General features: G+C 40.3%; 2 protein-coding genes across 3 annotated transcripts in view; one reads left to right on the top strand and one right to left on the bottom strand.

The window, feature by feature from the left end:
* The window catches only part of DOP1A (DOP1 leucine zipper like protein A), a 105861-nt gene extending 102962 nt beyond the window's left edge, over positions 1 to 2899 (top strand). The window contains exons 40-42 of one of the 2 annotated variants that reach the window (XR_006605532.1): positions 463 to 595; positions 677 to 730; positions 1721 to 2899. The gene's annotated coding sequence lies outside the window, so the exon portion shown is untranslated. The remainder of the gene's footprint in view (positions 1 to 462; positions 596 to 676; positions 731 to 1720) is intronic. The other variant, XR_006605533.1, reaches the window with a different exon arrangement.
* PGM3 (phosphoglucomutase 3) lies at positions 109 to 23855 on the bottom strand. The gene is made up of 13 exons (XM_004773609.3): positions 23734 to 23855; positions 21976 to 22181; positions 20247 to 20431; positions 18004 to 18071; positions 13165 to 13298; positions 11851 to 12046; positions 9004 to 9161; positions 8197 to 8280; positions 5787 to 5885; positions 4250 to 4363; positions 3113 to 3235; positions 1737 to 1910; positions 109 to 548 (listed from the first exon to the last, which is right to left on the bottom strand). The coding sequence occupies exons 2-13, from the start codon at positions 22177 to 22179 to the stop codon at positions 459 to 461; spliced, it is 1629 nt and encodes a 542-aa protein (XP_004773666.1). The 5' UTR covers positions 22180 to 22181; positions 23734 to 23855; the 3' UTR covers positions 109 to 458.
* Between the last annotated feature and the right edge of the window lie 479 nt (positions 23856 to 24334).

Raw genomic sequence — 24334 nt, 5'->3', positions numbered from 1 at the left:
TGTGGAAGAACTGGTTGTGTTAAGTCTTCTCCACCCTCCCCATTCATATGAACAGTGGGGAATCCTGCAAAATAGCGGGCGTGGTTACGTAAAGCGATGGAAAAGGCATTCCCAGGAGCTGATAATAAGGTTTAATTTTCCAGCAGCCCTCATGAATTTTCCCTGCATGTATTAGAAAGTTAACAACTGAAACACATAGTGAAGCCCAGGTGCTTTACATTAGTGAGACTGAAATTGGATAATTTTTAAAAACGAAATTTAACAAGTATAAGGCTTACCTACTTCTAAACAATTACTATGGTAGTGTTTAAGAAAAACAATCCATTCTAGAAGCAATCTAATAAGATGCATTGTAAACATTTTGATTACAAATGTCTTTGAATCTGTCACAGTAATGGCAGTACTATTTTGTAAAAACTTTTCAAAAATCCAGCTTCTCATGATCATAAAAACTGTCTTCAGAGACCTAGTTGGGGTGCTTCTCCAACTCCTCCAGCCAGCTGAAATACTGCCAGGCTCACTGCATGTGCGAGGCTATCCGCGTTTTCCTGCAGATTACACGAAAGGAGATTAGATGGGCACTAGCATCTATCAGGTAACTTGCAATTCTGAGGGAAGGGGAAGGAACTTCTTGATTTTGTTTCACTAACATATTCAAATGAAATTTTTTTTTCAGTAACAAATTTCAAGACTCTTAGAAGATTTTGAGTTTTCCACTTGTTTAAGGCAGGTGAGTCCTTAACTGATTTTATAGTCTAATTTGGTCATCATTCTGAAACAGTAATTCAACCAAACCTATTCCTTAGAAGCAAGGCCACAACTGGCCTAAGAGTAAGTAATTATTAAGATCCCAGATGGCCTAGGCTTCTGCCAAAAAGCTGCCAGCTCCCTTATAAAATGCCTCCGTCTGAGGGCTTACTCAACCCACTCTGTATTGCCTCTGCTATGCAAACACTGTTACCAAGCGTTTAAGATGACGGTGTGTGAAGAGGGCAAATTTTAAAAATCCACACCGTGAGGTCTTTACCCTCATCTGGAGAATACCAAAAGGCAATGCTGTTGAAAGGTAATTATTTTAGAAAACAAAAGTCGAGAGACAAAGGGGTGCCTCGGTGGCTCATCAATTAAGTGTCTGACCCTTGGTTTCGGTTCAGGTCACACTCTCAGGGTTGGGAGATGGAGCCCCACACCCAGCTCCATGCGGATGCTTGTCTCCCACCCTCAACTTCGACCCCCAACTTGCGCACTCACTTTCTCAAATAAAAAAAACGTCCAAAGAGGAATTTTAATCATCTTACCAGTAAATTTAATTTACTGGTACCAGTTAATTTAAACATGGACCTCAAAGCTGGTTGTTTCATAAAGCAGCACAATTATGTTTTTAAAGGAGGGGGAAAAGGATAATCCACTTCAGGCAACATAAAGCAAACCAAGTCTCTGTTAGTTACTCATGCCATAGTAAGAAATAGGGCATTTTCAGGAAGTCTGGAATAAATCAAAAGAAAAATATTTGGGAAAATAAACTGAGTGGGTCTAATTTTGTTCAACTACTGATGAAAATAATTTTGCACTAATATGAACCTAAAAATCTGCATAAATCTCAGACATTAAACCTTTAATTATCATAGTGATACCATTAACACTATTAAAGTAGTTTTTTCTCCCGCTACCACCCCCACTACCCATGTTGTCAGACTCTCACGGCACATTTTTTCAACAGAACTGTCCTAGCTTACCTGCGAGTCCGCTTCTGCATATACTCGGACTATATCTTCTGTACCAGAAGGCCGGACAAAAGCTCGGGAAAGCTTGTACTTCTTCACCAGGTCATTGATGGCCTCCTGTAGCCCCGGAGGTGTAACCACTTGTCTTTCAGCATCAGTGGTGCTAATAACTTGCCTGTCTGCAACCTATGCACAAACATGTCCTATTTATCACTGTATCGCACTTCCCTGCAGAAGCCTGACCTCTTTAACACAATTCCTACCAAAATACTGTGGCCATTTCATTTTAATAGTAACAGATCTACATTTCAGCTTATTGTACCCCCAGGTGCAACACTGACAAATAGTTAGGTACCAGAATTAGCACAGAATGTAACTGCATTGAAATGTTATGGGGCCCCTGGGTGGCTCAGTGGATTGAGCATCTGACTCTTGGTCTCAGCTCGGGTTGTGATCTCAAGGTCATGAGATCGAGTTCCACATGAAGCTCCGCATGGAGTCGACTTGAGAGTCTCTCCTCCCTCTCCTCTGCCTTTCTACCTGCTCCCAAGTTCGCACATTAAAATCTTTTATTAAAAGTTTTACAATTTTTTATTTCTGACAAAATTAGTTATTAATACCAGTTGTACAGCTTTTCTTCTGTCTCTACAGTTACCATTAAAATAATGGCCAGTAAGTACTGTAGGACTTAAGCCACTAAATAAATAACCATAAGTATTTTTATAAAGTGGAGAGTAGCAACCTGTTATGTAAGAGGATCATGATAAAAATCTTCTAAACATGCCAAAAACTAATCTGAACAATCAGTAGCCATTTGTGTGAACTTCAGCTTTACTACCTCTTTCTTTCACAAAGTCTACCTTTGTCTTTCAAAATTCTGTTGGTGGATGTAGACACTGGTGTAAATCTGTACAGACATTTATATGAAATGCCTTTTAAAAAAAAGCAACATCTAGCCCCAGGAAAGTACATAGGAACCAAGAATTGTGCCAAGGGAAGATTTTCATTTGAAATGAAAGGCTATCAGGATTGCTTCCGAATGACAAGGGGGAGACGGAGAGCGGTGAAGGACAACGGCTGACATCTGTTGACGCTGAGCCCATGAGGGTTTCATTATTTTGTTCTCCCATTTACATGTTTTAAACTTTCCATAATAAAATCTTCATTATAAATAATCATATGTATCACTTTTTCTTTAAAGTTTGTAAAGTGAATACGTCTCAAACAATTGAAGAAGATGTGAGAAAATAACATGATATAAGGCATTTTCTATGCAATATATGTACACAATGAAATGTGAAACAAAGGAAATATTTTATGTAAAGCTTGGAGATAATACATTTTAGTTAATGTTCAGAAAAGAAGTCATTTTAAAATCTTGCTCCCACCTTAACTTTGAGCTGTCTGTTTGGGAGATCCATATAAAGAGCATCCCACTGCTGTACAGTCAAGCCCTTCAGGATCAAAACTGCCTCAATCACCAGCATGTCAGAAATAGCATCACCAGCTGTCTACAAGACATAATGGAAGAAAGTACTTTAACACTAGCAAAGCTTAGATATGAATGCTCTGTTTAGATCACCAATCACAGTATCCTGTGCTTCCTTCCTGCCCCCACATAGGATTATTGAACTAGAGTGGATGGAGAAATGAAAAGGGAATGGAAGGCCATAATGAGTTACACCAAAGAACGCTGAAACTAGCTATTGAGAAACTTGCCTCTCATCTTCCTCATTGTAAATTAGAATGGGTAACTCTTAAGGTTCCAGTATTAACATTCTCTGACTCAAATTTTCCTTTTTAACTAGATCCCTTGAAATATCGTACCATGACAACAGAAGGCATCATGGGGGTAAAGTGGTGAAAGACACACCTGAAGATGGGTCCATACTTTTCACTTAGTAACTCTGAGCCCTTGGTTTCTTCATTTATGAAATGGGAATTATAATAACCCACCTCCCTCTGTTACTGCAAGGATAATAAGACAATGAGGTATGTCGAGTGCCTCGTATGTGCAAGATAAATCTTAGTTCCACCACTTTTCCTCGTCCCACTCTTTGTTCTTCCACTGCCATAATATTGTAGACTCTAATCTCAACGATGCAATGCATATACAGAGACTCGAGAGCTGACTCGACTCTAGGAGGAAGCAACTCCTTATAATTTTAATCATAAAACACAGGAGGAGGGAAGCATATCAATGTCCTATCGCCACATTTCAGTGTAAATCTCAACTATATATACCACTGTGGCAAGGAAGCTGCCAGAACTTTGCTACTTTAATTATTTTCAGGTGCACCTAGGTGTCTCGGTCGGTTAAGCATCTGACTTCCCCTGAGGTCATGGTATCAGGATCCTGGGATTAGGCTCCCTGCTCCCTGGGGGTCTGCTTCTCCCTCTGCCCTCTCCCCCACATCGATCTCGCTCTAATAAAATCTTTAAAAAAATTTATCCAGCATACTATTCTGTCTTCTGAATAACCTAAAAATAACCAGGAGCCTGCCACCCCCCTTCCCAGCTCTGACCTGGTTAATCAAGTCAATAACATTTTCAAGCATCTTAGCAGCTTTCCTTTTCTTATCTTCTAATTCTCTTGCTAGTTGTTTTATCTTTGTTTCAGCAGCTTTACTAAACAGTACCTGTAATAAAACACAAAATCACAAAACACTATCCATGCCCCAGGCATCCTAGCTAAACCACTTTGAAAACTCTCAATGAATCTGGAAAAACTGAGGGGAAAAATAATGGTAGCCTTAGAATGAATTAAATTAAAAAGATCAAATCAGAACCCAAAAAGATACTACTGATGGGGGGGGATTCATTTATAAATTACAAAACTGGTTATCAAAATTTTAAAGAGCTGGAAAATACCCCTGGCAGAGGCAATGTACATAATGAGTTCATTGTGTTTGCCCCTCGGCCAGCTGCAGCCATCCTGTGCAACCAGATTTTTAAGCCTATCTGTATCCATTTTACTTGGAAGACTACGTAATTCAACATAAGTAGTGCAGTTTTCTTGTCCTAAAAATTTCAAGGATATAAGCTAAGTAAAAGTAGAGGATCATATTTATCACATTATGGCAAATAGTACCAAGGATATTATATACATCATGCTCCTCAAGATTCCTGTCATTTTAAAATTCATTGGCCATGATTTTAGTGCCTTCCAAGGCTCAACACTACAGTCGGCACTTGATGGAAATAGATGTTTGTTGGTAAACTCAAGTACACTCTGATCAGTTTTTGTTGGAACACAGCCATACCCACTCACCTTACACCAGCAACAGAGACCTTATGGCCCAAAGATTAGAATATTTACTATCTGCCCTTTAAAATCATTTATCAATCTCAGCATTAATTAGATCACTGAAGTTATATTTTAACTGCATTTCCTAAGAACTTCTTTTTTTTCTATGTTCAAGGCCCCTGAAGCCAGCTCGGAATTAAGGAGGAAAATAATCTGACCTAGATAACATATTTTCTATTGGCCACCTCCAATCCATTTATGAAATGAGCTGAGGTATAAAAATGTTTAAAAAAAATAAACTTTATGAATATGCTAAAAGCCACATGATAAACTTCAAGATGGTGAATTTTAAGGTATATGAACTATATCTCAAACTTTTTAAACATTCTACCTACAAAATGCACCCTAGAAATTTTATATGCTTATGGCTAATTACATTCATTTCTAGTTGTTCATAACTTAATTCCCAAGCGTTCCAACACTTCAGTTCGCCACAGCTACTGAATTTTCCTTTTACCACCTATGGCCAGTTCAAAGAAAAGATTTTAAACAATATGTAGATGATCTGCTTATAAAAAAAGAACTGCATATTTTTTAAGAAACAATCATCTCTTCATACTCAAGGATCACTATCAATCTGAAAACCATTCTCACAACACATAGGAATATAGTAAGTTAACCAAATAATCTTACTCTACCATCACACCAATCATTTCAACAAAGGGGGATATAGCCTCTTAGCATCCAGATACAGAATCCCCATCATACTAAAAAAGTTCAGCTAAAGCTGGTTGTAGCTGATTAGGAGGACTTACCGTCCCATGCCCATTTGCTTCAAAATAAACTCCAATGTCAAACTCTTGAGCCTTGTGGTGTAAATGTTTTACACCAGTTTTAGTACAATAGACAGGTACCTATGAGAGATATTTAAAAAGAAAGATAACAGCAGTTATTCAAGGACAAATGTTTATTACGTACCTACTCTCTAAGGATAGAACAGGGAACAAACCTCCTGGAGCTTGCTACTAAGGCAGACATTTAAGCAATTAAAATACAAAGTGGTGTTAGTATGGAGGAGAAAAGGCACTGTAGAAGCCCACAGCCAAGGAAAAAGCAAGAAAGAGCCCCCAGATAAGATAATGAAAGATTATAATTGGGGAGTGACATGATCTAACTGTAGAAAGCTCAGCTACAGGAGAATGGCTTACAGGAGAATGGCTTACAGTAGGGGTCTGCAAGCTTTTACTACAAAGGGCCAGATGATAAGTTTATTTTAGGCTTTACATACTGTATGATCTGGGTCACAATGGCTCACTTCTGCCACTAGTATAAAAGCAACCACAGACAATACAGAAACAAATGAGCATCGCTATATTCCAATAAAACTATAAACACGTGGCAGACTGGATTTGGTCCACAGGCCCCTGTTTGCTATCCCCTGGCTCAGAAAGTTCAAAGAGATTGATTAGGAGATTTCTAGGACTAATCCCATTAAATTATGGTGGTCAGACTAGCAACACTGGGCAACCTAAGTCTTGGATAGATCTGAAAGAGAAGAGTGGTTAAGACTGACAGTGGCACGACTGCAAATACCAAGATCAAGTGAGATCAGCATTTGACTGGATTTAAAAGACCTCTGGAAAGGCTAGAGCTCAAATTACTTCATTCATACATAGGAGAATGGGCTGATGATTAACAGTTTCTACTGTGTTCGGTTTCTTAAACAGGGTAGCTTACCTATAAAAATTTTTTACGACAGAATGTAAGAAATTACTAAAACATGTAACCCAAGTACTGGGAATAATCCTTGTGACAAGCAGACAACTGGGCCAGTTGGAGGGCCCAAATGTGTTTACTGGAATCTTATACTTAAATCGGGTCACAAACTCGCAGCCTTCAGATGTGTCTTATTTTGTGTGCCCATTTCTTTGGAATTTTGCATCAGTTGCCAAGACTTAAAAAGAGGTTCACATAAAAATTCAGATTTTCAGCTTGTCTTCGAAGAATCTGACTAAAGGCAACAACAGCTGGCCTGGTGGGTACTGTTCCCAGTCCTTATCTCCCTGCTGCACTTCTTCACCTCACCTATCCAGATTCTACAAGAATCTGACCTTGCCAGTCTTGCTTAAAAAAGAATGAAAAGGCAACAAAAACTAGTAAAATGCAGAAATTTGAAAAGGGATACACACAAAAGTTGGAAAATACACTAACTAGTGAGAAAGAGTAAAGGCAAACATCTAACTGTGGCCATGGACCCTCTCACTCACTCATGCAGCAGGGAGTGTGGTATAGAGGATGGTCAGTCAGCTGGTGGCAAAACTACTAATAGATTGTATCCTCAGACCAAAGTTTCCCTGTGAGCCTCAAGAGATCCTGTCCCCGGGCTTGTCTTCCTCGGCAAGAATGTCCTACCCTCAATAACTGATCAGAGTCCTCACACTGTACCATCCCCGGGGTAACATCTCATTACCCAGCCTGCCTTCAGGAGTTAAGGTAGATTTAGCCAGAATCCTCCCTGACCCCGATGACTGCTCAGTAACTTTCCATCTACCGGCACCCTCCCCACTTGCTCCTTGGCTACAAAATCTCCACTTTTCCTTGTTGTATCAGAACTTGAACCTGGTCCGTCTCCCCCACTGTGAAACCCCAAAGCAATAGTCCCTATGCCTACTGAATGGGCTCATTCTACAGGGCCATTTGTCACACGGTTTCTTGTAAATATGCCTGATAACTGTGCTGGCAATCAGTGTTTAGTCCTTACCAAAAGAATAATAAAGGCTCTCATATCTCTACAAGAAGTAGTGAAGTGGCTGGCTCCTAGCTCTAACAAATGGAAACTCTCAAGGGCCTGGGAGACAGGGGTGCTATCTTCCCTGAAGTTCACGTTTCAATGAGGGGACTCCAGACCCTTATGGAAAACATTCCTGAACTATGAAACTTGCTTAGCCTTTAAAAAGATTTACAGCCATTATAGAGGCAGAGAAAGAATTTATAAGTTTTCTAAAAGAAATGCTCTAAAAGGGAGGCAGGAGAATCTCTTTCTCTTTTCACATCAGTGACCATTTTTTTCCTATTTTTGACTTCTACTTACCCTTAAATGGACAACAGCTCAGTTTCATGTATTACATTCATGTATTACATTCATTCACCTACATGAGGGCCTTGTTTTCCTCACAGAAATATCTTAGATTAAGATGCTACCAGAAAATGGAAATGGTTCAATACCTTCATAACTTCTTCAAGATAGCGTGTTGAACTTCCATTTGCATACGCAGTTTGTACAACACCAATATTCAAACTTTCTCCAATCTAGATAAAAACAATGATAATTGCCTGGCCATCAAAGGTAAAGACACTAACTATAAAAGCAAACATACGAGTTCTAAAGGATGACAAAATCGTCACCCAGTTTCAGCTGTGTCTTAGTTTATGCAATAAAATGCCTAAAATGAAAATTTACATGAATGCCAGAAAAAAAGCTAAAATACTTTTAGCTGAGTATTATTTAAATTCCGTTAAGAATCCTTTTCTAAAGAAGTTTGTGATTTCTTGCTCTCTCGTTTTTTAAATAAAAATCTGTACTGTATTCTTAAAGTATACCTTTTCCCATATTATAATAATTACTTCTCATTACATTCTATACATAAAGCTGGCCTGAGATTTCCAAAAGAGCAAAACAGAATAAACCTGTCTCACATTATTAAGCATATTATAACATAGTAAATACAGCTCTCAGAGGATGAGATTTTCTGTTTAAACTTGAGGCTTTGGGAGTGATGCTGGAACTCTCATTAAAGTCAGTTATGAGGAAACCAATGAAGCTTCAAATCACAACTGCCAGTATAAAGAAGAAGGGGACTACCTTCAGGTTCCAAATGCCCCATGCTGAAGTGACTAAAATTACCGTATCTTTTTGTATTTTCTGGTCACAGAGGTAAGGAACTCCTTAAGAACAGTGCCTCTGAGACATCCAAATGCCTGTTAGTCACCAGTTAGTCTTGTTTTAAAGGGTAGTCAATCACCCCACCATACCTCCAACAGGAGCTCTTTAAGGAAACTGCTAATTAGTGTTGCTATCTTGTCTCCATCTATGAGATGAAAGTGACCATCTACATCAAGGTAGTAATAAACAATTCTGTCTGCATCTCCATCAAAGGAACAGCATCTTTCATTAGACTTCATTTCCATTCCTAGCACACAGAATTTTAAAATGCATTTCAGTCACAGAAATGGGAATAAACCTCCATATAAAAAGTTTTTTGTCTTACATTAGTTACAAGGGAAAAATATTTCACTAAAGTATGATCAAAACTGGCCTTATGGTACTTAAAATTATCCTTCCAAATAAAAGCCAATGTCTTAATCTTTAATCTTGAAATAGTATAAAGGCTTATTATTTGTTTTTATAGGGTAAATTCACAGCTAACTGGAAAAGAATTCTATGCTGAAACTTGATATAATAATTCTATGCTGAAACTTGATATATAATAAAATTCTGTTTTATAAGCCAGTTGGTTTGGCAAGACAGGTTCCCATATAGTTTTTTGAAAGCTATAGATATTCATGAATTCAACTAACCTAGTACTATGATGTCCTTTACATATAAAAAATAATCAGCAATAGATGATGTGTTTTATTTCTACTAGAAATGTTTTTTTAAATAACATATAATGTATTATTAGCCCCAAGGATACAAGTCTTGTGAATCGCCAGGTTTATACACTTCACAGCACTCACTATAGCACATATCTTCCCTAATGTCCATAACCCCACCACCCTCTCCCTACCCCCCACCCACCAGCAACCCTCAGTTTCTCTTGTGGGATTAAGAGTCTCTTACGGTTTATCTCCCTGCCAATCCCATTAATAGAAGTGGTTTTTATTTAATTCTAATAGAAGTGGTTTTTATTTGTTCACACCATCAGTAACAAGAAACACTGGTAACTAAGAGCAAAGAATTACAATCCGCAAGAGAAATATTGCTTGTGTAATTTACATAAAGTTATCAAAATCTCAGCAACTGTCATGTCAAACTTACTAGAAAATTTCGCTGTTCCTTAGTCATGACTAAGGACAAATCAGGTGGACAAATCCAACAAGAGACTCCATGAGGAGATAGAGAGGAGAAGGGAGTTGGGGGAAATTGGAAGGGGAGGTGAGCCATGAGAGACTATGGACTCTTTGAAAAACAATCTGAGGGTTTTGAAGGGGTGGGGGGTAGGAGGTCGGGACACCAGGTGGTGGATATTATAGAGGGCCCAGATTGCATGGAGCACTCGCAAAAATAATGAATACTGTTATGCTGAAAATTAAAAAAAAAGACTCCATGAGGAATACAAATATAAGGCTGCCTATAGGGCATAATGCAAGCTTCAGGAAAGTGAGTGGGGCCTATGGTTTTGTTCATACTACAGCTTTGTAATGTGGGGCTACCAAGTGCAACAGTCAAGAAAGAATTCTTGAGACATCTTAAAGTACAAAGAGGTGCTTTTATTATAGCAGGGACAGGACCCATGATCAGAAAGAGCTGCACTGGGATTAAGGCATGACTGATTATATACTTTAAGTTTGCACCGGGACCGGTATGGGGGTGTGAGAGAATATGATCAGAGATAAGTTTCTAAAGAATTTCTGCATGCTGAAAGTGAGGTTTACAGGACCTTGGCGATCTGGTTATTGTCAAGATAAAGTTGTTTTTATAGTCTATTAGTAAACATCAACATGAAGGCAGCCTTGAGTTTCTTGAGGTATGTCACACTCTGCGTCTCAGGTATTAATGGGCTACGAGTTGTAAAGAGATTTAATTTTAGCTCCATTTTTCTTGCCTTTGTTCTTCTCATCCCAGTGCCCAGAGCAAGGGAGAGGAAGAGCTTAATATTTAGTGAATGGACAGAACCAAAGTGTCAGTAAAGGTCAAAACAATTCAATAAAAAGGAGTTCAAACTGGTGGATTAAACTAAAAATTTAAGTGCTTATACAGAGAGGCAGAATAACATAAATGACAGAGGCGACTGGATGAGGTCTGTGGCGTTCCGAAGAATGCAGGTCCTGTCTGAAATGGGCAGGACCACTCCATGGCACTCGATGACTGCCATGTGATCATGGACATGTTCTGATTTTGAAAAAAGGCCAGAATTTTCAATATTTAAGTAAAATCACATAATTTCTAAATGGCGACAATTAAACACAGCAGACCAAACAAAACACACCTGCAAGCCAAGCAAGACCACCCATTAACAATTTAGTATCTGTAATGCAGTTAAACATAGAACACCTCTTAGTACAACTAAAGTCTACAGAACAGTTTTCCTCCTAATATACCAACTGTAGAAAATAGTGATTTTACAGATAATTCTAATTAAGCAGAGTTGCATCCCCTTTCCACAGTGTGTCTAATTCAGATAAGGTGAAAAATACCACTTACTATTGCTGTCCTTTAGATCAGTAGTTCTCAAAGTGGGGTCCCAGACCAGCACCATTAAGGAATGTTAGGCACTTGATAGAAATGCAAGTTCTTATTGTACCTAAATCCTACCTCAGACCTACAGAATCTGACACTCTAGAGCAGAGCCCAAGAATCTGTACTAATAAGCCCTCCTGCTGATTCTCATGCATGCTACCATCTTGAGAATCATGGCTCCAAAACACCAATTTGTGATTTTGCTTCCCTACCACCCCCAGAGATTTCCTACACAAAATAGGAGCCATGTACTTACGGGCAGGGAGCAGACCATGTTCTGTATGGCACTGCCAAGTAAGGAGACTCCCAGATGTCTCAAGCAGCAGCCAGGACTAGGTGCATGACTTTACTCACTTGGCCACCTCCATCTGGAAATCAGATTGGTTTCAAAGAGCTCTAAAAACAAATTTTCTACATACCCTGTGGAGGCTTCTGATGACTTTTCACAAAGTCAGCCCCACATAAATGATTGAGTTTCCCTTTGGTCCCATCATTAAGCAGCTGAACTGACAGCCCCTGGGTGATGTAGTGTTCCATTTCTCTCAGCTTCAGGGCCCCTATGCCATTTGCACAGTCAACTTTAAGTGATCTATTTTCATCTCCACTGCAAGAAGCCTTAAAAGGAAAAGACACACAGAAGAAAAATCTCAAGTTATAAAAGAGTGAAACATAAAGCACATATAGTTATATGTAAACATCTTCCATTGTTTCAGTTAACTTATCTATTTTAACCTGGGAAACAAAAGGGTACACACATTCAGGTGAAAACTGTAGAAAACCAAAGTAAAATTTAAAAACTTTTTTCGGGATGCTGACACTAGAATAGTTTCACTGACTGAAAAACTTATGGAAATGGAGCTTTGTCAAAATTTAGCCTCAGTTAAGTGGGGTCCCTTTAAAATACTACTACAGCCTGTATTACGTGACAGGCATTCAAATGTGGGAAAGAGTATATAGCCAGAAGAGCAGAATAACGCCTGTCATTCTCTTCACAGCACATACCACTGGGCATGTCTGGGTTTTTCCTTGTCAGTCTCCTCTCTGGCCCATCCTCACTTCAGAATATAAACTCTATGAGAACAAGGGCTTTGTTTTGGTTAACAACATGCACTCAGTATTTGCTGGTCAAATTAATTACAACCCCCAAATCTCAACCAGGTTTAAGAAGCTAATCGACCCATGGGGCACCTGGGTGGCTCAGTGGGTTGAAGCCTCTGCCTTCGGCTCGGGTCATGATCCCAGGGTCCTGGGATCGAGCCCCACATCGGGCTCTCTGCTCAGCGGGGAGCCTGCTTCCTCCTCTCTCTCTGCCTACTTGTGATCTCTGTCTGTCAAATAAATAATAAAATCTTTAAAAAAAAAAAAGAAGCTAATCGACCCAGAGGAAAATCTTTCTCAGCAGTGAACACATCAGATGTCACAGTGCCAACAGCACCTACTATTAAACCTACAAGAAAATGCATCTGAATGAGTATTTATGAAACCACAAGAACCCCACGTTTTCTCTCCCAATGATCTCTGAATGTACTATATGCCTTGCCAAGTAAATGCCAACAGATACTCAGCAGGATACAAGGGTCAAACCTTGTGGGGCCCTAGAAAGATAACGAAAATACACCATATTTTTGAAAAAAAAAAAAAGAAGGAAACAGTGACAAACTAAGTTAAATTATTCAACAGATGTTCTTTTAAGCATTTGCTTAAACACTAACCACATTCAAGAGATTTTTCACCTGTTTGGTAAGTTCCATAAAAGCCTTAGAGAGTTTCTCATAGTAACCTTCTATGGTTGCCTTTCCATACTGGCCACCAGTATTTCGACAGTACACCATGTAGTGCAGCTGGGGTGTTGTTAATAAGCCATAATCTGTCAGAGGAACACAAAAAGCAATTTGTCACATTCTTAATAAACAAGCAAACAAAAATGTTTAAATGGATTCATACCATATGAATTTGAGTGACCCATCTTTAAAAAAAAGACATCTCAGAAAACTTAAATGCTAATTTCCAAACTATTCAGAAATATGCATAAATATCCACTGAAATCATTACAACTAACTTACATTATGATGTTGTGATTTATAGTAAGAAATAGAAAACTGGTCTTTGTCTCCATTGCTGGAAGGGCTTCTAAACCCTTAGAATTTCTAAGTGATCAGAACAAGGAATTAACTGTCTTTTGTTATGCTAATGAGATGACAAGGAAGGCTCCCAGAGCCCCCCAAGATGGGGCTGTTGCCAGGGAAACCAACCAAGTGATTAGAGAGTTGGAACTTTAAACCTCTCCCTTATTTCTGGGTTCCTTGCCACTCCAGGGAAAGAAAAGAAGGGGTAGAAATTGCGTTCAAATAGCAACGGCCAATCACTTATTGGTCATGCCTATGTAATAAAGGCTCCATAAAAAAAACAAAAGGCCGGGGTTTGGCTTGGTAAATGTGCGCAGACTGGGGAAAGTGGTTGCCCAGATAGCAAGGAAGCTCCATGCCCCTTCCCACATACCTTGCCCTTTGCAGCTCTTCCAACTGGCTGCTCCTGAGTGCTATCCTTTATAATACACTGGTAATCTAGTAAGTAAAATGTTTCTCTGAGTTCTGGGAGCACTTTAGCAAACTAATCAAACCAAGGAGGAGGGTGGTGTCAGAAGCCCAGGTGACTGAATTCTGAAATGGGGGGAGGGGAGGAGACTTGTGGCACTGAACCCTTTACCTGTGGGATCTAAACCTACCCTCTGGGTAGATAATGTCAGAGAATTAAATTTATTGGTAGTTAGAAAAACACACACACTGGACATATACTCAAGGCCATATGTTTATATGAACATATACTCAAGGCCTGATGACAAAAAAAATAATCATTTAGAGGTGCCTGGGTGGCTCAGTAGTTAAGCATCTGCCTTCAGCTCAGTTCATGATCCCAGGGTCGTGGAATCGAGCCCCACATCGGGCTCCCTGCTATATGGGAAGCCTGCTTCTCCCTTTCCTACTCCCCCTGCTTGTGTGCTCTCTCTCTGTGTTTCTGTCAAATAAACAAAATCTTAAAAAAAAAATCATTTAATAAGGGCAGGTAACATAAAAATAGAGCAATATAGGAAGATAGTAACAGTTCTATTTCCAATAACAACTGCGTAATTCGGATGAACCCTCCTCCTGAAAACTACCAAAACCGCTAGATAAAAGAAGTATCTCTTTTTTATAAAGCACTGCTGAGACAATAAGTTATAGAGGACTAAGGTCAAAATGTGAAGAAAGAACTCCAAAATTTGAGTGCTGGGAACCCGGTTTTGCTCTGAAACCATAAATTCACCTACTGCTTTTGGTACAAAAATCTGTGCTGACCCAAGATGAAGGAAACCCAGTTAGAAGTCCAGCCCCTCATGAAGCGGAAGCATCAAGAACTATTCTGCAGTGCAAGGCTGAGTCAGAAGGGAATTAGCTCCCAGTGCCCACTCCTAGGAGATTTGTCTTGACACCACGAAGAGCAGGAGATAATCCATCCCTGAAGAGCTGTCACCAGATAGGCCTCCCCGGATTTCTAGCCTAAATCACATAACCACAGGGGTCCAGGAGAACTTCATCGTCAAAGCAACTCGTCATCTACCAGTCAGGTAGCACCCCAGCCACCCAAGCAAAAGCAATAACCAAACTTTGCCACAGAAAGAGGCCTTCACCATAAACCTCAAAAATGTTCCACAAATGATTTCCCAATAAAAACAAGCAGCTTATAGTCAAAAATAGCAAACCACACAAGAAAAGCACCAAAAGCAAAAGCAAGAAACAGAAGAAATAGCAGAGATGAACCAATATTTAATAAATATTCAGTAACTAAAGCCATCAGAGGTCTTCAAAGTCAAGCACAAGAGTTTGGACTATAGATGAAAAGTCAAGCTACTGAGCCCTGCAGGTATACAACAGAAATGGTAATTATGAAGGCAGTTAGGGCTCTGATACAAGGATTGCATGAGAGGAGGAGGAGGAGCTCAAAAAAGTAGATCAGCATTTAACCTAGTTTAGTGGAGGTATATAAGGAGAGGAAAACAATATTCCAAAAGACTTACTCAAGGCTGGAACGAAAGGATTTTATGACCAACATCAACATTAGCAAATAAACATTTACTCAATAAATTTTTACTCAAAGAAAAAATGACTATTATGGGGTTAACTCATCTGTTCCACCGATCAACCCTGAAACCAAGAAGCCATTCTTCACAGCTCTAGCCTCATCAAGTATCACAAAATCTTTTCAAGTCACTACTAATTTCAAACTTTTCCATTCTCTTCCTATCACTTTTTTTTTCTGTCATCACTCTTAAATGAACTGTTGTACAGTCTCTTTTCCTTAGAATCTTCCTATCTCTCTACACAAGACTGAAAAGCCAGAGTGACTGATTTAAAATGGAAATGTGATCATATTCCCATACATAAAATCCTTCCTGTGCATTTGAATTAAAACCCAAATCTTTACCACAACCCACAAGGCTTCGGATGTTATGACCCATGTCATGATCCCTAACCTTATCTACTAGTTTCCCCATCCTCCTTTTGCTGTGGCTACATTGACCTTTCATTTCCTCAAGTACACTAAGCTGAAGGGAGAAATGATGGAAAGGTTAAAAATAAAAAATTTACTCTCAAGTTTTTATAGACTAAAACATTAGAAAAGTGATGGTATAAATAGTTTTAGGCCAGGTGAAGCTGGGGTAAGGGCAGATCACCTAAGTGGAGACCTCACTCAACCAGTGCTTTACAAACTGCAGACCTGAGGGGTCATGGAATCCACTTAGTGAGACCCGACCAGCAGTTTTGCATTTTTTTTTTTTTAAATAACACAGATGAATGCATGTCATGCAGTGTAGGTATTACATTTCGATACTTTTATGTCAGTTATACATACAAGTACACATACACACATCATGACACAAAATGGGTTTCTTACTGTAAGTTGTGAGTGGCCTGAAATAAACTCCCTGGAGGGTTGTACATAGCAGGCCGTGAAAAATGTTTGATAAACTAATATATGAAAAGTTAAACTATACATAGCTGGAGCTTTGGCTGTAAAGATGATCATTCAGAAATCAAGCAGAATGGAGAGAGAAATAAGGAACACCCATATGGCGGGAGTGAGCCCACACAGAAGACTGATAAGGAATAGTGGCCAAGGAAGTAGAAACTTCAAGAAAGAAAGAAAGAGGTCACAGTATGGAGAGCTATAAGACAGCAACTAGAAAACTTCAAAATATAAATTCTGAAAGTTATTTCTTAGGTCACAGATCCCTCTGACAAAAGCAACAACTCTTCTCCCTAGGAAAATACATGCGCCAGTAACACTCTACACACCGTATCAAGAGGTCAGCCAGGTCCCTGCAGCTTAACCACACATTTCCCAGGTTGCCCAGGCCCCAGGCTAAGAATAAAAGCCACTTTAAAAGCCTCTGGATTTGGCAATTAGAATTCAGTTGAGTGTTGAGAGAGCTACTTCGCTGAAGGGACAAGGATGGAAACTGCCTGCAATGGGCTAAGTAATGCCTAGAAAAGCAGAGAAGTAAGCCAGGAGAGCTCTTGGAAGAGGCCAAATTAACTTTGAAAAGAAGAGCACAGGGGACGTGGAAAGGTTAAATGTAAATGCCTTTGCATTTACAAGGGGCATGACCAGTGAGAGAAGAGAATTCTAGTCTCCATTTTCTGTCATGTAATTCTTCATTGGATAAAATAAAACTACCTGCCAAAACTTAAAATCAGATGATGTAAGTAGGCCAAAGATATCTTCCACCATCTGATAGGTCAACATCTGAGTCCACATGTGATCAGCTATTTGGGACTACACGATATTGACAAAAGCTCCCCAGAATGAACATCTTCAAATAACTTCAAAGATTTTTATATCAGGAATTTGGCCTTATTAAAGTAAGGTAAGATCAGTATTTCTTATATATAATCTCTTACAGCTAAAACAAAATATGTACACCCAGAAAATTTTTTTATGAAAAGCTAGTATTTTATACCTAGAAATTCTTTTTTTTTTTAATTTTTTTTTTTTTTTAATTTGAGAGAAAGAGGGAGAGATTGAGTGCATGTGCAAATGGGGGGGAAGGGCAAAGGAAGAGAATTTTTTAAGATTTTATTTTTTTACTTGACGAAGAGAGAGATCACAAGTAGGCAGAGAGGCAGACAGAGAGAGGGAGGAAGCAGGCTTCCCGCAGAGCAGAGAGGCCAATGTGGGGCTCAATCCTAGGACCATGAGATCATGACCTGAGCCGAAGGCAGAGGCCTAACCCACTGAGCCACCCAGGCGCCCCAGGCAGAGAACCTTTAAGCAGAATCCTCAGCAAGTATGGAGCCCAATAAGGGGCTCCATCCCACGACCCATGAGATCATAACCTGAGCTGAAATCAAGAGTCTGATGCTTAACTGACTGAGACACCCAGGTGCCCCTGTACCTGGAAGTTCATTTTTTAAAAAGTTCTTTTATCTGTACTTTCAAACTTTTCTAAAATAAACTGTACTACTTTTACAACTTTCTTAAAAAATTTTTGTTTTAAGTTTTTTAAAGGGTTACAACTCGGGATAGCTACATACCTTGGAATTGACCTTCTAAAACAGTCACACCATCTATTACAGACTGTGAAAGTTTCTCACTGCTGGGCCTAGAAAAGAAAAGGAAGAAAATAACACACCCCTTCCTGAAACCAAGAGATGCTAGGTCTGAAAACAAATACAGAAATTATGTGCTACAAATATCAGGATAATAGGTTCACAGTATCTGAGCTGAAACCTGCAAAGTTTGAAAACTCTGCAAAGATAATACAGGTAGGGTATTAGCATTTTCCAGCAGCCTTTTACAATATATTTCTTGGAGTCTGGCTTTCAAATGAATTTAGAGAACAAATATAAAAATACATCAATTACGCCACACCCAGAAACCTTTTCAAGTTTGACTGTAACATATACATTATCTAAAAACAGTAGCAATAAATACTGAATGCGAACACTTCATATAATGCAGTACTGGGTATTAAACCACCAAGGATATAGAACTTATTTTTCATTTGAAAAAATCAGAACAAATTATCTGCCTGAAAATAAAGGAGATAATTATAACTGCCTTGCAGAAAATGATGTTCTAGATCATTTAAACTAGTTAATTGGTAAGAGGCAATTACATGTGGGACGGCTTTACCATGGGATAATAATTTGTTTCAGAACATAAGTCACTAGGCCACTTCTGATACCTATAAATCCACAATTAATGGTATTTAGAAATCTCTCTGGTAACACATTAAGGATAAAATACATTATCCTAATGTCCTATCATTAAGACTATGACTAGAAATTTTCTTTAGAAAGATACTTGGGCTAAAATGAGATCTCACAGTAAATCTTGAAACAGAATCCTCCTGATTCAAAGTACACTTTTCATCTAACACTTTACAGTATCTTTTTGTAAAGGAAGACAAAAGCTGCCAAATATGGCAAGCAGTCCCCTATCCTATCCATGGTTTTGCTGGCCATGGTCTGTTACCTGAGGTCAACTGTAGTCCAGAAGCAGATGATCCACCTTCTGACATACTGTCAGGTCAACAGGAGCCTAACACTACATCACAATGCCTACATCACATCCTCTCTCACACACGCATTTTTATCATCCTACATCATCACAAGAAAGAGAAGCGGGAGTACAGTACAATAAGATATTTTGAAAGAGAGAGAGACTACACTCACAACTTTATTATAGTATGTTGTTACATTGCTTTTATTATTATTTATTGTTGATCTGCTGCTGTGCTTAACTTATAAATTAATCTTTATCATAGGGGCACTTGGGTGGCTCTTTTAAGCATCGGACTCTCAATTTTAGCTCAGGTTATGAGCACAGGGTGGTAAGATCAAGCCCCACCTAAGGCTCAGCACTGGGTGCAGAGTCTGCCTGGGATTCTCTCCCACCCCCACCCCCCCGGCTTCTGCCCCAATTCATGCGCTCACTCTCTCTCTAAAATAAATGAAGATCTTAAAAAAATTAATCTTTATCAAATTATGTATGTACAGAGAAAAACATGATAGAGTTCAGTACTATCCATGGTTTCAGGCATACACTGGGGGTCTTGGAATGTATCCCCTGCAAATAAGAGGGGTGGACTACTATATGTAGAAATAATATATTGTTGTTGTTAAGATTTTATTTGACTGAGAGAGCGCGAGCAAGAGAGGGAACACAAGCAGGGGGAATGGGAGAGGGAGAAACAGGCTTCAAACTGAGAGGGAACCCCGATCCAGAACTCCATTCCAGGATCCTGGGATCATGACCTGAGCCACCCAGGCGCCCCTAGAGATAATATATTGTCTTCTGGAAAACTCCAGCATAGGAAAATGATATAAATATATAAACCAACAATAACGCAGATTATGAGATGAATCTATAAATATTAAATTACAAGCAAGGGTTCTTCCTCTGTAGGAATAAGTAGTTAATCTCCAGAAGTAAAGGGGTGGGAGACATATGTTATGTACTTCTCTCAGGTCAGGAAACAGGTATTTTCATACACTATCTTATGTAATCTCCACAAAAGCTCTGTGTTGGGCTTTAACATCAACATTTTAGAGATGGGCATATGGAAGCTCCAAATATTAGGTAACCTATCCAACTATACACGGTTAGAGCAAATTAGCTCCTACATCCTACTAAAAACAAAAAGGCCAGGTAGGTAGAGGAGCCTCTTAGGGGAGTTCCACTTAATTCTTTCAATTTATCATGAGTATTAAAACTAACGCAATCACTTAGGTCCAATTCCCAAAGCTGCTTTCACCAGTAATGTGACGGTCACCTGGTATCTCTACCAATCACTACGAAGGCATCTTGTTGCAGATTCACAGCTGCTTTCACACTGATGTCCATCAACACTCCTGGCATGTCTTTTTCTTCAGCATTTGCCAAACGGGTAGCATGTTCCTCCCAGGATGGTGCCAACATTTCACCCAAAGGATCAACCAATTTTACCCCATTGTCTTCCTTAAAAGAAAAGCAAACAATAAGCCATCTGTGCATATTCACAAGGGTGAGCTGAGGAAGTAAACTCAAGCTGTTTTCCCCTAAATAAGATACTGATGGCAGAGTGGCTTTACCTGTGACCTTACGGCATGCCAGGCACTGGACTAGGTGTTTCTTATAAATCCTCGTAACAAACATCAATCTTACTAATAATCCTATTTTTATTCCAATCTTACTTTGAAAAAAAAAGATTCAGAGCAAGTGAATTCACCACCAATTACATAGCAGGACACAAATGGAGGGGAAGGAGGGCACCAAGAGATCCTTCTCATTATGACCCTGCTTTTTTAAGCACATACTGGCCAATGTATCACAAGTGGGTGACAGAAGCTGAAAACTGACTCCCAATTCTGTTCTGCTCAAATTTGGGGGAAGAAATAAAGTGTAGTTCAGAGTGAATGTCAACTGAAGGAAACAGTTCAGTATTGTTTTAAGAAGTACTTAAAGAAAGAAAGACAAAGAAAACCAGTCTAAAAAATTTTCAAAATGCACTAAATCTTTTTAAATATTTTCCCTTCTCCCCACCTTGGCTCCAATCTCTAATCCCTACTAAATTAACACAAGTAATACTTCTTGTTACTGATACTGTCTCAATGCAACTAACTTGGAAGGACATTCTGTTATTTCTTTAATATGGACACAGTCCAAGAAATAACTCTCATTCTCTCCACACCCTCTACAGTCATGAGCTAAATGACCACTCATTAAGAAAAAGCCATTTTAGGGGCGCCTAAGCGGCTCAGTCATTTAAATGTCTGACACTTGATTTCAGTTCAGGTTGTATGTGGTCTCAAGGTTGAGATCCAGCCTGGTGTCACACTCTGCCATTAGTGATGAGTCTGCTTGGGATTCTCCCTCTCCCTCTGCTCCTCCCCTCGCATGTACTCTCTTTCTCTAAAATAAATTGATCTTTAAGAAAAAGCCATCTCGGGGCGCTTGGGTGGCTCAGTGGTCAAGCCGCTGCCTTCCGCTCGGGTCATGATCTCAGGGTCCTGGGATCGAGTCCCACATCGGGCTCTCTGCTCAGCAGGGAGCCTGCTTCCCTCTCTCTCTCTCTCTGCCTGCCTCTCTACCTACCTGTGATCTCTCTGTCAAATAAATAAATAAAATCTTTAAAAAAAAAAAAAAAAGAAAGAAAGAAAAAGCCATTTCGGGGGTGCCTGGGTGGCTCAGTCATTAGGCATCTGCCTTCAGCTCAGGTCATGATCCCAGGGTCCCGGGATCAAGCCTGGCATCAGGCTCCCTGGTCAGCAGGAAGCCTGCTTCTTCCTCTCCCTCTCCCCCTGCTTGTGTTCCCTCCCTCACTATCCCTCTGTGTCAAATAAATAAATAAAATCTTTAAAAAAAAAAAGAAAAGAAAAAGCCATTTCAAATACAAAGGCACATACTGAGTAGGCACATTCCTAGAATTAGATTTTGTACTTTGGGTCAAAATCTAGTGCTCAGACACTAAGATGTGTTCTTGTAAATAAAGGTTTGCTTTATAACAGCACAAAAGGCGTTACCTCGGGATTATGTGATGCGGTTACCATGACTCCTATTGTAGACTTGGTCTGTTTTGACCTCAGGACAGCTAACAATCCCATGCGAAACATGACATGATCAAGATGTTCTGCTTTTGTTCGAAAACCAGCAGTCCCATATTGAAGAACGAGTCCACTGGGCTTGGCATGTAATGCTGAGTGTTCTTTTACAGCATCTAAATCCATGCCTACAAAATTAAGGAATATTTTTCAAGCAAAAGAAATTTTTACAGGACCATTTGTTTCAACAACTGCCACCCTGAACTAATAGGTCTGCCTCGTTCTGAAACCCCACAAAAACTTTTTTGAGAAAGAAAACAATGGTACAATAAAGTTCTGGAGGTAGACTTTACCTAGAAGATCCTGCCCAACTTGTATCATTCCCTCCAGGGCACATGGCAATTACCCCAGCACATCTCTCATTTTGGCTCCAGGGCTATTCCTGGACACGGTAAATTTTAAATGGTCTACTCTCAACTAAAACGAAGATTCCACTCATAGACTCATAGACTCCTACACAATCAAGATTACCTCATTTCACAAATGGAAAAACTTAAGCTTAGACCTCAAATAACCTAAATTTACATAGGTAGTTAGTGACAAATGGGGCCTAAGGTTATACTGTCAAAAGGACTGGGACTACATATCCAAAATATCTAGGAAATCTGTTGATTCTTCTGTTGTTCTTCCCAGACCACACACAGAGACAAAGGCCCAAAGGAAAAGGGAAGGGCAAAAGCTTCCTAAGACTGCCCAGACCTCCTACTACACCTCACAGAGGATTTTTCTATTTTTGTAAGGGAGGATCAGGATACCCTTCTAAATTAAGCTCTGAAAGCAACATCTTCCTTTTACCTTTAATTAATTTAAGAGGCCTGTGCTTATAATTTTAGAGTTAATTGTCTCCTAGCCCACTACTAATTCCTTCTCTGCCATACTCCAATTTTAAGTGGAACTTGGGGGTTTCCAACCTCAGCTGTATGTACTTCTTGGATCAGTCCCATTCCCAATTAGCCCAGGGATGAGCACCAGTCCTATCTTGTTTTCTTCATTTTCCTTCATTGCTTCAATGAACAAAAGTTAAAGGAAATGATGAAAAATCTTTGCTTTTGTCCAGCTAGAAAAAACTGGTATTCAGCAAGCTAATTTAGTTTGATCCAAAGTGATCAAATCTCTTTCACAAACATCAATACACTTTGTTTAAAAACTGACCATTCGGTAATAAATCATGATTACTCATAAGGGCGTAAACCAGTCCTGTAAAATCTAGGGGAAATTTTTTTTTTTTTTTAACTAAAAAAGATAAAACGCTTCCACCCTTCAAAGCGTCTTCGGTCCTAAAACTACTTTCAGTGAGTGTGCGAATGCTTTTATTCAAAGCACTTAAGAGCCCAAACAGCGACCACTCTAAAAAAGTTGAGAGCATCCCCCTCCCTCCATTCAATTATCAACCGCTGGTTTGTTCCGCTTCCCTTCCAGCCCCCAAATGGCCGCACCCTTCCCGACTCTCAACCCGGAGCCACCACCTCCCGCCCCAGGTCTCTGGGCCAGAACACCCAGCACGAGACCCTCGGGCCCGCTCTGAAGGCGCGGGGCGGTGCGTCCCGCGCGCGGTCCGCGGGTCGGTCCGCGGGTCAGTCCGCTAGCCAGCCCACTAGCCTACCCGCAGCCCAGCGGTAGGCCGAACCCTTACTGACTGGAAACTCCATTCCAGTCGCCTAACCTAAGGGCCCCACTCACCTCCGCCAGAAGACACCCCCTCACCTCCACCTCACGGAACAACTGACCCGCGGCAGCACCTCCTACCTACTGAAGCTCTCCGAACCCGCAGACGTGGCCCTGCGTGTCTTCCGGTCCAGAGCCGCGCCCCCCCAGCCAATCACGGCCGGGGAGGATCCGCCGACCCCGCCTCTCCTCGTTGCGGATCATGCGCAGCTCGCGCCTGCGGAACTGCGGATCCCGGGTCTGACAGGGTTTGGGGCTGTTTCCATTGAATGACCGGGAAGGGTGAGGCCCCCGCGGTGGCCCAGGGGTTGGGGCCGAGGGTCGTGGGCCATCAGAGCACAGCGACCGGCAAAAAAAGCAGTCCCCGCATCCAAATTTGGGTCTCAGAGGGTGGCAGTCTTGCGTTCCTGGGAAGCCAGGGTTCCTAGTGGCCGCAGATGGGGGGTACCAACCCTCCCTGATGTGGGGCATCTGACAAGGTGGCCTCGGGCATTTCCCCTTTTCCCGCTTCCCCATCTAGATCTTCGAGGTTCATCTCCCCAAACTGACTCCCGGAGCCTTCTCGAGCCGCTGCCCCCACCCCATCTCCCCGCACCAGCTCACACTAAACATTGTT

The sequence above is a fragment of the Mustela putorius genome, unplaced genomic scaffold (genome assembly GCF_011764305.1).
Source record: "Mustela putorius furo isolate JIRA1106 unplaced genomic scaffold, ASM1176430v1.1 tig00000166_pilon_pilon_pilon, whole genome shotgun sequence".
Classification (NCBI taxonomy): Eukaryota; Metazoa; Chordata; class Mammalia; order Carnivora; family Mustelidae; genus Mustela; species Mustela putorius.
Note: the sequence above shows the minus strand (reverse complement) of the source record. Positions and strands in the feature narration are given on the sequence as shown.

Bases quoted from the DNA above. Each gene is read 5' to 3' on its own strand.
- PGM3 (XM_004773609.3), bottom strand. From the start codon at position 22,179: ATGGATTTAGATGCTGTAAAAGAACACTCAGCATTACATGCCAAGCCC. The intron at 20,432-21,975 runs GTAACGCCTTTT...TTTTCTTTTAAG, and splicing joins CCGCATCACATAATCCCGAG to GAAGACAATGGGGTAAAATT. The intron at 9,162-11,850 runs GTATGTAGAAAA...TCTGTGTGCTAG, and splicing joins TCATCAGAAGCCTCCACAGG to GAATGGAAATGAAGTCTAAT.